The sequence below is a fragment of the Bidens hawaiensis genome, unplaced genomic scaffold, assembly GCF_021521415.1.
Source record: "Bidens hawaiensis isolate Kalapana, Puna unplaced genomic scaffold, B.hawaiensis_p1.1 tig00015874_1, whole genome shotgun sequence".
Taxonomy (NCBI): domain Eukaryota; kingdom Viridiplantae; phylum Streptophyta; class Magnoliopsida; order Asterales; family Asteraceae; genus Bidens; species Bidens hawaiensis.
The window spans coordinates 419,803-431,699 of NW_027492421.1; the positions used below are offsets into that span (position 1 = coordinate 419,803).

An 11,897-nucleotide genomic window follows, 5' to 3' on the forward strand; every position below is an offset into this window, starting at 1 on the left:
AATGTATATGTCGTACTGTTAGCTATATATGATTATTATTTTCTTTATTTATATTTATCGGCATGTGTCCAGCTATGTGACATCGGAATGAGTTAATACATATATTTTAGGTATAATAGATATGAAACAAGTTTGGTTAGTCTTGTTGATGCAGAGAAACAAAACAGGGTTATGGATATAATTGATATGTTTACCAGATGAAGCCATAGAAGTTTTCACGTGAAGATCATGCAACATTTTTCAACTTAAGAACTCGCATGTCAAGGGATGAAGACGCAAATGATTAGCTATAAAAGATTTTGGCAACTTTTAGAGAAGATCGACATTTATCATTTTAAATGATGCATAAATCAGGGGGAGACAATACGCGATGCACTCTTTTTCCCTTAACTATGGTTTTATCCCACTGGGTTTTCCAAGCAAGGTTTTTAACGAGGCATCATCTCCAAGCGTATGAATATGATAACCAAGGGGGATTATTCTCCAAGTTTCTCCATCCCTATATATATATATTTCATTGTATATTATTGTAACACACACCTAATTAATAAAATCTCTCTCTTTCTCCTACATCTCCGTGTGATAGCCCAGGACGAGGTGGTACTTGTGATATTTTGGCTAGGGACACATTTTATTTGGCAATTTATGGTTTACCCTAAGCACCATGGTATGCCACCTAAACAACCAACCAAACCACAAATTTTCACTCCCATTAACAACCCAACCAAATATTTTCTTTAATAATATAATATAATTTAAATTTTAACATAAAATTAAAAACAATAAGGTTCAAAATTAAAACTGAAAAATAGATTAAAATAAAATTAACATTAAAATTTAATAAGAAAAGGAGTGCAATTCCGAAATGGATATTAATTGGTTCTTTTAATTTAATTTTGTTTTAATTAAGATGTCTAAGTTTAATTATGATATTTTAACTTAATTATGTATTAAATTTAATTTACGTTCTATTCTTCAAATATGCCGCGTAGTCAATATATATATTAAAACAATACCCAATCCAAGCAAATGGTTGTTCGATTTACCGATCTGTTTGGAGGTTTTAAATGAATTTTTAATTTCTTTTGTTGCTTTTTGGCCAACCAACCTTCACTTTGGTTATCAATGGGGATAGCCTTATTGTTTGAGTTTGAAAATGATGGAGGCTTAGGCATGCGTACAGAAATCTTTTTGCCAATGGGGATCAAACTTTGTTTATATGATAAAATAAATATAGAAAAGGCAATGTGTTGATTCTTGTTCAGATTTATACGATATCATTTTTAGTTCTAAGAGTGATGCTTTATGCAAGGAGTTCGAGAAACTGATGAAGAAAAAGTCTGTTGATTAACGTCTTTAAAGGGCTGTTTGGTAGTCTCTTTATAGTCATTAAGAGGCTACCTCTTAATGACTCATAACCTCTTAATGATTAAGAGGTAGCCTTAAGTCTGAATGTTTAGAAGACTACCTATTAATGGTTACCTTTTAACCATTCAGACTGGGCTGTTTGGTAGCCTCTTAACAGCCATTAAGAGGTTACCTCTTAATGGCTCGTAACTTTTTAATGGTTAAGAGGTAATCATAAGTCTGAAGTTACATTCAGACTTATGATTACCTCTTAACCATTAAAAAATTACGAGCCATTAAGAGGTGGCCTCTTAAAACACAGTAGTAAATAATAAAGAGTTGTTGAACATACACAAAGAATTAATAAGGTTACTAATTAGAGATTAAGTGCAAATCCATTTAGACGACAATTAAAATTATCAACAAATTTTACTAGTAAGCATTGGCCGTGACAAAATACCTACCAAATTTATTTACCACGATCAGTTCATTGGAATAACCCCGTTATGTTTCCTCAAATAACAATTAAGCAATTCATTCTTGCCGCATTGTCCCGATACCATCATTTTCAAGCGACACTAGCTCAGTGAATCGTTGCAGAAGCAACTCAAAATCATCCTGAGTAATGATGAGGCTAATCCGTGTATAACGATCACTGGAACTAAATCTGCTTCCCCTACGTCCTGTGATTTTTTCTGCTTCTAGCACTGCAACACAGTCGTCTTCTCCTTCTCTTTCACATTTTAGCCATACGTAAGCTGTAGTAATTCCAATTCATGTGACATAGCTTTGAGCATCAAAATCAACATTATATGAATATTTTAACTTACCTGGAGATGGTATCCTAGTTTCGTTGAAGAAATTGCAGTGCAAAGGATGTCTATCCTGGACTGAGAATCTTGTAGACTTGGAGAGTACAGAGTACATTCTATCCCAACGATCCCTCATTTTATTATATGCGAATTCGAAAAACGGTTTTCCATCGCCTTCAACAATTACTTTTAAAAGCTTCAAAACTCTTAATTGGGTGTCCTTTGAAATCCCCATATCAACCAATTCGATGTAGTTTAAAAACTTTTCGTACACATCTTTATCTTTTATCACCGCCCACCTAAAACGCATAAACAAGTAAGCATATGAGGTTTATGCACCAAATGAGGTGAACAAGCATACCCAAAACGAGCGCCGGCATGACCAGTTAGCTTAGAAAGAGTAAAGAGCATCAAATCGTGATCTGAAGGGCCTGGGATGGGCGTAAAATGTGGCCAAAAGTAGGCATGATCGTATATTGCCTTCCTGTCAAGAACCGCTTTCTTTAGTTCCCCGTCTGGATTATTTGGCGATGTTACAAATTCAATAACATCTGTGTTATTTGATTGCCATGAGCTTGTGTCTCCTTCAAACTGATAATTCTCCGAGTTAAATAGCACCGTTTGCTCCATATAAACCTATACATCATTAAAAAGAGCAACAAAGCTGCTCAATAAACCTTAATATAACAAATGGGAATTATAACATATTGTTTTAGTCAGGTATGTTGATTATTCAAACTAGACTCGAACATCGATTATATTCGAACTCGAGTAATAAACTCAAATTCAAAATCGAACCTAATCCGGTTTCCGAAACGAATTTCATTAAGTCAATTTTGAACTAACCTGATTCAATTATAATAAATGGGGTTTATATCCAATTGATTATTTTTTTATAAGCATGCTTGCATTTTTTTATAGAGTATTTGCATATTTCTTTTGATATACCTTTTAAAAGGAATCTATCTTAACATGGTTGTAAAACTCCCGACTAGGCGCCGAGTACTCGCCGAGTAATCGCTACAAGGTATGATGCCGAGGTGACTTTCTTTAACTCCGCCTAGTTACTCGGAATCGAGCAAAAGTGGTCAACCTTCGCCACAATTGGATCTAGTTGGTCAACTCGAGCCAGCTATTTACTTTAGAAAGTTAAACATAATTCATATTTCTATAATATTAAAGAATGACTATCATTTTTTTAGTTAATTATCTTCAAATTTTTGATATTTTAGTATTTGATGTATCTTTTATTTATATTGATATTCACGTATTTTGTTATAAATATTAGTACACTTTTGATACTTGACATATATATAAGTTCCCAAAAATTAGTTTCATTATAATTTACAACGTTTGAGTATTCCCCGAGTACTCTCCGCCTAGACCGAGTACTCGCAATTCCCCAGTCAACCGCCCTAGGAGCGCCTGGCGACTTTGACAACCATGAGCTTAACAATGTCAAGTTTATCAAAATTTGGGTGAATTCGAATAGGTTTTGGGTTTTGAGTTATTTGATTTTGAATCCGGTTAAAGAAAATTGCCAAGCCGAATAACCAAAACCCCAATTCGATGGACACCCTTAGTTATTAAAATTTGATACCGGATAGTAAGGGATCGTTGCGAGGACGTTGGAAGGTGAAGAAGAGTTTTCAGAGGAGAGGGCATATATTGCCGCATTAAAGAGTTGAGTTGATCCGATACCGAAGACCAAATACCGCCCTTCAGTAACTGCATTCCCGGCAAGTGAATGTATTTTACGGATGTAGGTATCGAGCTCATTAGATATTTTAGTGCCATCACTGTAGTAGTAACTCATACGATGCCACCCTGATATGACGACTGCACTATCAGTCGCATGCTGGAACCAAAATGGCTCCAAAAACAAAGGATCCCCACTGCATTATAAATGTCACAAATAATTAATTAGCTGTTGAAATAAGTTTAGTTAGTTGGAGAAATTTTTTTTTTTAATCCAAATTTTATAGACTATTTTCATAAATGTTTAGATTACATCGAAACAGAAGACAAGCGCGCAACAAGCTGCGCCGCTACTTCTTTTTTAATTGTAAAATCCAATCTTTTAAAAACTATATTTGCTAATCTTAGAGTCATAACATTACTATGCATGCCCCGCTGAATACGAGTGAGTAGCTCCCCAGTTTCAGGCGCGAGGAAACCAATAGATTAAAATTTTTTAAAATATTAATAAATTACAAACATGTCCAAGAGATTAAACTTGATCAGTGCTTTGAGTTATCACCTATCAGCATTTGCAACACATCCTTGAGTAAATTCAGAGCAATCAACTCCACCATAACAACGATGGCACTCACAAACATGTTGACCCTCCGAAACTAAACCGTCCACGTAAGCGCGGCCATGGCCGGAGCATGAGATGGCTGCAACCGCCTCTGCCTCCACCGCGGCTTTCTGGCTCCAACTCAACAATGGGCGGCAACCACACTCGTGCTTCCTCTCTCCCCACCCGCCTACACCTTGATAAAGATATATACATATAATAATTAATAATATATTCATTGCCATAGACATCAGTAAACAAAATCCGTAACAATGTATCTTAGTTTTCCCCATGTTTTTCATGGAGGTTTATGTTTTGGTAGTTGAATACTAGGAGATGAAAATATAATTGGTGTTGTACAATAGTATTGTGGATTTGTGGTCCAACAACTTTAATGTAGACCACATTTTGCTTGGAAAAATCTAAAGAGACGTAAAGTTCAATCACGTGCAAAATATTATATATTATTTTTTTATAAGATGCAAGTTTCCGGTAAACGCTAATAGAAAGTTATATTATTTTTATTTAAAATCTTAATGTGATAAAATTTTAGAAGTACATAATGTTAAATTTTCGCTTTTAGGAATTTGCAAAGCTTAATACTATTTTAAGAAGTTTAAAAATATATAAATACTAGATTTTATCCCCTGTATTACGAGGGTTGTTTTACATTATTCGTTTTTAATATTTATATATGTATATTTGGATTTTAATTTTATTTATTGTAAGAAAGTTAATAATTAATATACTTGAGTTTGATGATAAAATGGTTTCACAAATAAATTATATGTTATATTACGGTTTAAAAGTTATCTGGGTTTGGTGATACCCATTACCCGTTTGTTTTCTTTATTATAAAATTGTTTCTTAATTATAATAATATTTTTTTAAATAAAATAGGATATTAACTTTTAGTATATACCTATTTTATATAATTTTCATATCGAATATTTGATGAGATTAATTTTTAATATAATAAGATGTTATAACCCGTTTAAGAGCTATCTGGGTTTGGTGAGACCTTTACCCGTGAATTCGGGTCAAATGCGTAAGAAGCTTTCGTTTACAAATAAAGCAATCTGATAGCTTGAGAGAATGGTTGTTTTACATTTTTAGTTTTTTAATATTTATTTTTTGGATTTTAATTTTCTATATTGTAAGAAAGTTAATAATATACTCAAGGTTTGATGATGAAAGGGTTTCATAAATAAATGATATATTATAACCAGCTTAAAAGCTATCTGGATTTTGTGACCTATGACCTGCTTATGTTTTTTACTATAAAGTTGTTTATTAATTATAAATAATATCTTTTTTTTTAAATTGGATATTAAATTTTAGTATATCCCTATTTTGTATGATTTTCATATTAAATAATTGGTAAGATTAATTTTTAATTTAATTAGATGGGTTATAACCCGTTTAAGAGCTATTTGGTTTTGGTAATACCCATACCTATGAATTTGGGTTAAATCAATGAGAGACCTCAATTTGAAAATCAAACAATCTGGTGGCTTCCATAAGAGAATGGAGCGACCACATCACGACACGTAGGATTTTAAGGGTTTCGTTTGTATATATTATATATATATATATATATAAATATTAATATATTTGTTAATAAATATATTTTAAAATTTTAATTAAGCTGTATACAGTACATGTTTGGGAAAAACTGGAAAAAGAACAACAAATACTCGGAACTAGCTATGCTTCAAATAAACCCCAAAAGGATTGTTGTAATGACTGTTTATGAAAAATATATCACCTGGCCATTTTTAAAGCCAAGAATGCAGATTGTTAAGGTAAGAGCATTCTCATCCAATCCCTCGTATTATGTGAGGGGTGTTTTTATAATTTAGAGAGTGATTTAGGGTGTTGTGAGTGAAGGGTTTTTATATTTTAGAAAAAGTAGTGATTTTTCTGTATATTTGAAAAGTTATTGTTCATCCCCTATAATTTTTTAATATATTTTGAAAGTGGTTGTGAGTGAAGGAAAAAGAAAAGGTAATGATAAAAGGTATAAAAAGTATTATTTAATTGAAATTGAGAGAGAAAATAAAGTAAGTTTTAATATAATTTTTTTTTTGGAGATAGAAAGTGGGATAAGAATGCTCTCAATTCTATTATGGATTTGAATGTCCTTTAGCAGTTTACTACTCCACTCCGATAACTTACAGAAAATCACGTGTCAAAGTATCAAACACAAACTTGTCGGTAAAACATGTTTATCTAAAACGGATTGTTAGACGCATCACGTAAGTACAGATTTTATACATTTAGTATATTTTTTGGAAAAAAGAAAAAAACTACTAATTAAGATTTGTGAACCCGATATCTTAATTATATGAAGAAATAGGAAAATTGAAAATAAATAATCTCATCTTTTGTGTATTAGCCGATAATAATTCAACCTTTAAAAATCACTAGCAATGGTCTTACATTTTAACTATTTTTGTCTCATTGGTCTTCAGTTAAAAAATATTTAACTTCGTTATGTTTTTTCTCTAGTTTCAAACCGACGTTTTAGGGCTTTTGATCGGAAGAACGATATGAGTCGACTGATGTAAAACTTATTTCGAAACGGTGATTCAAATGGCTTGATTTTTGTTGATTGGAAATTCAAGCACCCGAATTGAAACATTGTTTCGTCGTTTGGATCACCATTTCGAGATAAGTTTTACATCGGTCGACTCGTATCGTTCTTCCGATCAAAAGCCCTAAAACATCGGTTTGAAACCAAGGAAAAAACATAACGACGTTAAGTATTTTTTAACGGAGGACCAGTGAGACAAAAATAGTTAAAAGGTGGGACCATTGCTAGTGATTTTTAAAGGTGGGATTATTATCGGCCAATACACAAAAGGTGAGATTATTTATTTTCAATTTTCTGAAGAAATAAGAACCCGTGAATTCTTTAAAGTTTAACCCTTCAGAATCAGTGTCCCTAACTTTTTTTTTAACAAAATTCTTTTAATCACTATTATTTATGAGACTTGAAATTAATACCTCTCTTTTTAAACTAGATGTTTAAAGGTTTTGTTTTTATCAATTTACCAGAATTCGTAATTCACTAAAATAAGAGAATGCATTTGTACTATTTAGTATTGAAGTTTTCACATTAATATAATTAGTATATTAAATTACTTTACATATCATCAAGTTATTTATTTGTTTAACTTTTCACAATCTAAATTTTTGTAAAAAAATGTATTATTTGAGATGGATAATTCAGGTAATTAAGTGGTTCATGGGCGAGGTCAGTTAAATACTGTTTGGTATGAAGTAATGATAGGTGGAATGGAATAAATCATTCCAAATGAATGAAATAAAACAAGTTTGGTTGTCATTTATCAATGGAATGAATCATTCCTAAATAATGCAATTCTATCTATATATAACATTTTTGATTCCTTAGTAAAAGGTGGTTTTTCTTTCATTCCTTTATGGAATGGAATGAAAAATAATCAACAATTATTATTATTATTATTACTTTATCATCATCATCATTATTATTTTATTATTGTATATAAGTATTATTAAATTATAATAATTATTATATTTTTATTATTATATCGTATCATGTTATTATTAATGATAAAAATATTATGTATGTATAGTTTACTATTTAATAAAAAAAATAATAACAGAGTTATGATTCATTTCATTCCTACATGATAACCAAGCAAGACAATGAAATGGTAATGATTCATTTCATTCATTTTTCCATTCCATTCCCTTGTTCATTCAATTCATCTGTTCATTATATTACCCTATACCAAACAGACCCTTAATGTGTGAAGTACGGATTGTTGGGTTTCTTTTCAACCGTTGAAATAGTTATTTCCTTCATTATTTTTGTTAGAATGCATAAGGATGTGAAGTTTGTAAAGTGTTATGCTCACACCAGTAATGATATTGCATCGACCTGTCGATGGTGGAGGAATCCGACCTCGGTTCAGAACATGGATGAAATGTGCAGGTGCGTTGATTTTATTTCTAAGATCTCGTTTACAGATAGTCCAGATAAATGGTTATGGTACGATTTTGATGGTGGGTTATCTCCTTTGTCGGTTAAAACTTTGAGATGGGAAATAGATAATGGGAGCATTAAGTTGTTGGGTCTTCTTTTAGGTTGAAATGGGTCTTCATTAAAATTAATTGCTTTAACTGGAAACTATTAATGGATGGCATTGCACGAAATCAGCAATGTCATACAGGGGCATTGTTTTCGGGATCCGAATTGTAGGTTTTGTGGAGTATTTGCGGAATCATTGAAACAACTTTTTGTTCACTGTAGGGCAACTACATAGGTATGGTCGATTATATATGATTGGGTTAAGCTACCAAATTTGACCAACTTTGATTCGGTAAAGGAGTTGTTCGAATTCCTGAGTAAGCAAAAACTTAATAAAGCAGAGTGTCAAGCAGTTCAATCTATCTCGTGGTTACGTGTTGGATGATTTGGAAATCAAGGAATGATCTTATTTTCGACGGTGTCTCCTTCTCGGTATCTAATATGGTGAACGAGATAAAAATGATTACCTTTTTATGGGTAAAGTATAGAAGCAAAAGTTCTGGTCTCGATTGGGAAAAGTGAAGTAAGTTTTAATTTTATTAATTTCTGTAATTGTCAGTTTATACTATATTTGCATTCCTTGTATGACTTGAACATTTGCTTCTTGTAATGGTCCTTTTGATTTTTTATTGACATTGACTTTAAAAAAAAAGAATAAATTTAATGTGTGCAACGTTGACACATCAGAAACTCGACTGAAATTGTGTATTTTTATTCAAAATTAATAAAACTAAAATAAAAAAATATTTAGATGGTTTAGTACGTAATTACTTGTTTAAAAGGTTAAAGATTTCCCCACGAATCAAAATTCAAAAGTCTAAAGTGTAATATTCTTTAGTCACTTCCATTTGTGAAATGGATGAGCCCAAAATTTTCAAACTACGTTGGTTACTAGTTAAACGAGCCGAGTCGCACGTGATCTACTCAATATCAGCTCGTGAAAATATTTTATCGAGCCAAGATAAAACGAGCCTGAGCCCAAGATTCACTTATCAGGCTCGATCTGGCTAGCGAGCCTAAAGGAGCTAGCAATTTATATAATTTTTATTTTACATATATACACATATGTGCGTACTAGTTTGAGCCCCCATGTTACGGGTGGATTATTTAGGTTTTTGTTTTTAATATTTTTGTTATCTTATATTTTGTAAGGATTTGTTTTATTTTTTAATGTAGTTTTGCTTTGACTTCATACGTATATATTAGTTTGTTACGTTTATTATATTTTTTTAACGTTTGAACTCTTTCAATTAAGATGTGTAGGTTGATGCATGCCCCCCGCGGGGGGGGGGGGGGGTTGATGATGGTAGATGGTAATAGGAAGTTAACCGGTGATAGGGAGAATGGATTGGCGGCGTAGAATATGTGAAGGAGAGAAATTAAATTAAGGTTTGATGATAAAAGTGTTTCACAAAAAAACGAGATGTTATAACCCATTAAGGGTTAATTGGGTTTCGTGAGACCCATGACCCGCGGAAATTATTGTGTGTTTATAAAAGAGTTTTACAAAAAAATGAGATGTTATAACCCAGTTAAGGATCACTTCCGGGTTTTCTGAGGTCCATACACGCGAATTCGAGTTAAAAGAATAAGAAGCCTCAAATCATAAATTTAGCAATTCGGTGGCATATATATATATGTGTGTGTGTGTGTGTGTGTGTATAGGGAGAGGATCAAAAGAAAACTCACCTTTAAAGAGAAAACTTAAAAACTCCTAAAAACTCCTAAAAAATTATTTTAATTAAAAATAAAAAAATATTTTCAAAATTTTGTTTTAGCCATTATTCTTATATTTTCTTATATTACACTCGAAAAATAAAAAAAAATAAAAAAAACCCGCTGTAATGCACATACGTATTACTGTGCGATACCGTTGTATTACACATGTGTATTACTATGTATTTTTGAGTTTAATTGTTTTATTGCATATATTCAATATTTGTGTTGTATTATATGAAAAATAATAATAATAAAATAAAAGTCGATGTGGTGCACATGTGCGTTAATGTTGTATTACACATACGTACTAATGTGTATTCGATGTGTGTATTAGTCTTATAATGCATATATACAATGGTGTGTATCAAATATGTGCAATAGTGTTGTATTCTATGCAATACAAACACTTTTGCATATACGCAATGCATACTATTACACATGCGCACTACACCGACGAGGTTACTGACAAGGTTTTTTTTTTTTGAACCAATAACAACATATAAGAATAATGGAAAAAAAGAAACTTCAATTTTTTTTTTTAAAAAGTTAAAAATAGTTTTTTAGAAGTTTTTAGGAGTTTTTAAGTTTTCTCTTTAAAAGGAGTTTTCACTAGAACCCACCCCTATATATATGTATGTGTGTGTGTGTATATATATATATATATATATATATATAAGGGTGGGATTCAGTAAAAACTCCTCTTATAGAGAAAACTAAAAAACTCCCAAAAATTATTTTTAACTTTTTTTTAAAATTTTTTTTGAAGTTTCTGTTTTTTCCATTATTCTTATATGTTGTTATTGGTTCAAAAAAAAAAAAGAAAAGAAAACTTGTCGGTAACCTCGTCGGTATAGTACACATGTGTAATGGTATGCATTGCATGTACGCAAAAGTGTTTGTATTGCGTAGTATACAACACTATTACACATATTTTATACACACTATTGTATATATGCAATATAAGACTAATACGCACATCGATTACACATTAGTACGTGTGTGTAATACAACATTAACGCACATGTGCACTACATTGACTTTTATTTTATTATTAATTTTTTTTCCATATAATACAACACTATTACACATATACAATACACAAATATTGAATAAATACAACTAAACACTATTAAACTTAAAAATAGATAGTAATACACATGTGTAATACAATGGTTTCGCATAGTAATACGTATGTGCATTACAGCGGGGTTTTTTTAAATTTTTATTATTTTTTTTGAGCGAAGGGGGCCTGAAGAAACACTAAGTGGCCCCTGGCAGATTATGGGTAATCTGGGGGCTAAGTAATGTTTCCCACGAAGGTTAGGTCCAGCAGAGTAAGTTGTACTTCAAGGAACCTGCAAAACAGACACCGTAAGCTCGTCACTGAGAAGGGGGGGGGGGTTCCTCCTTGTGACCACCCTCCGGCGTGAGAATCAGTCTATATTGCTCTTTAAATATAAAAGTATATGAATACTATTAGAGCAATTATCAAGTAAGTTATACGAGATAGTAGATGATGAAATGATAATACCATTTGCTGTCTTTTATAGCCGAAGGTGGGTTTCCAAGGGGTTTAGCCGGCCCAACACGCTACCAACTGTAACCTATGCACGTGCCCTACCTGTGAGTGGTGGATAGGTAG

General features: G+C 31.9%; 1 protein-coding gene across 1 annotated transcript; it reads right to left on the reverse strand.

Annotated features, from left to right (window-relative positions):
• Positions 1-1,852: 1,852 nt before the first annotated feature.
• LOC143549959 (tryptophan aminotransferase-related protein 3-like) lies at positions 1,853-4,751 on the reverse strand. The gene is made up of 5 exons (XM_077040721.1): positions 4,420-4,751; positions 3,760-4,054; positions 2,521-2,795; positions 2,178-2,458; positions 1,853-2,105 (listed from the first exon to the last, which is right to left on the reverse strand). Exons 1-5 carry the CDS (start codon positions 4,749-4,751, stop codon positions 1,882-1,884), a joined length of 1,407 nt encoding a protein of 468 aa, XP_076896836.1. The 3' UTR covers positions 1,853-1,881.
• Between the last annotated feature and the right edge of the window lie 7,146 nt (positions 4,752-11,897).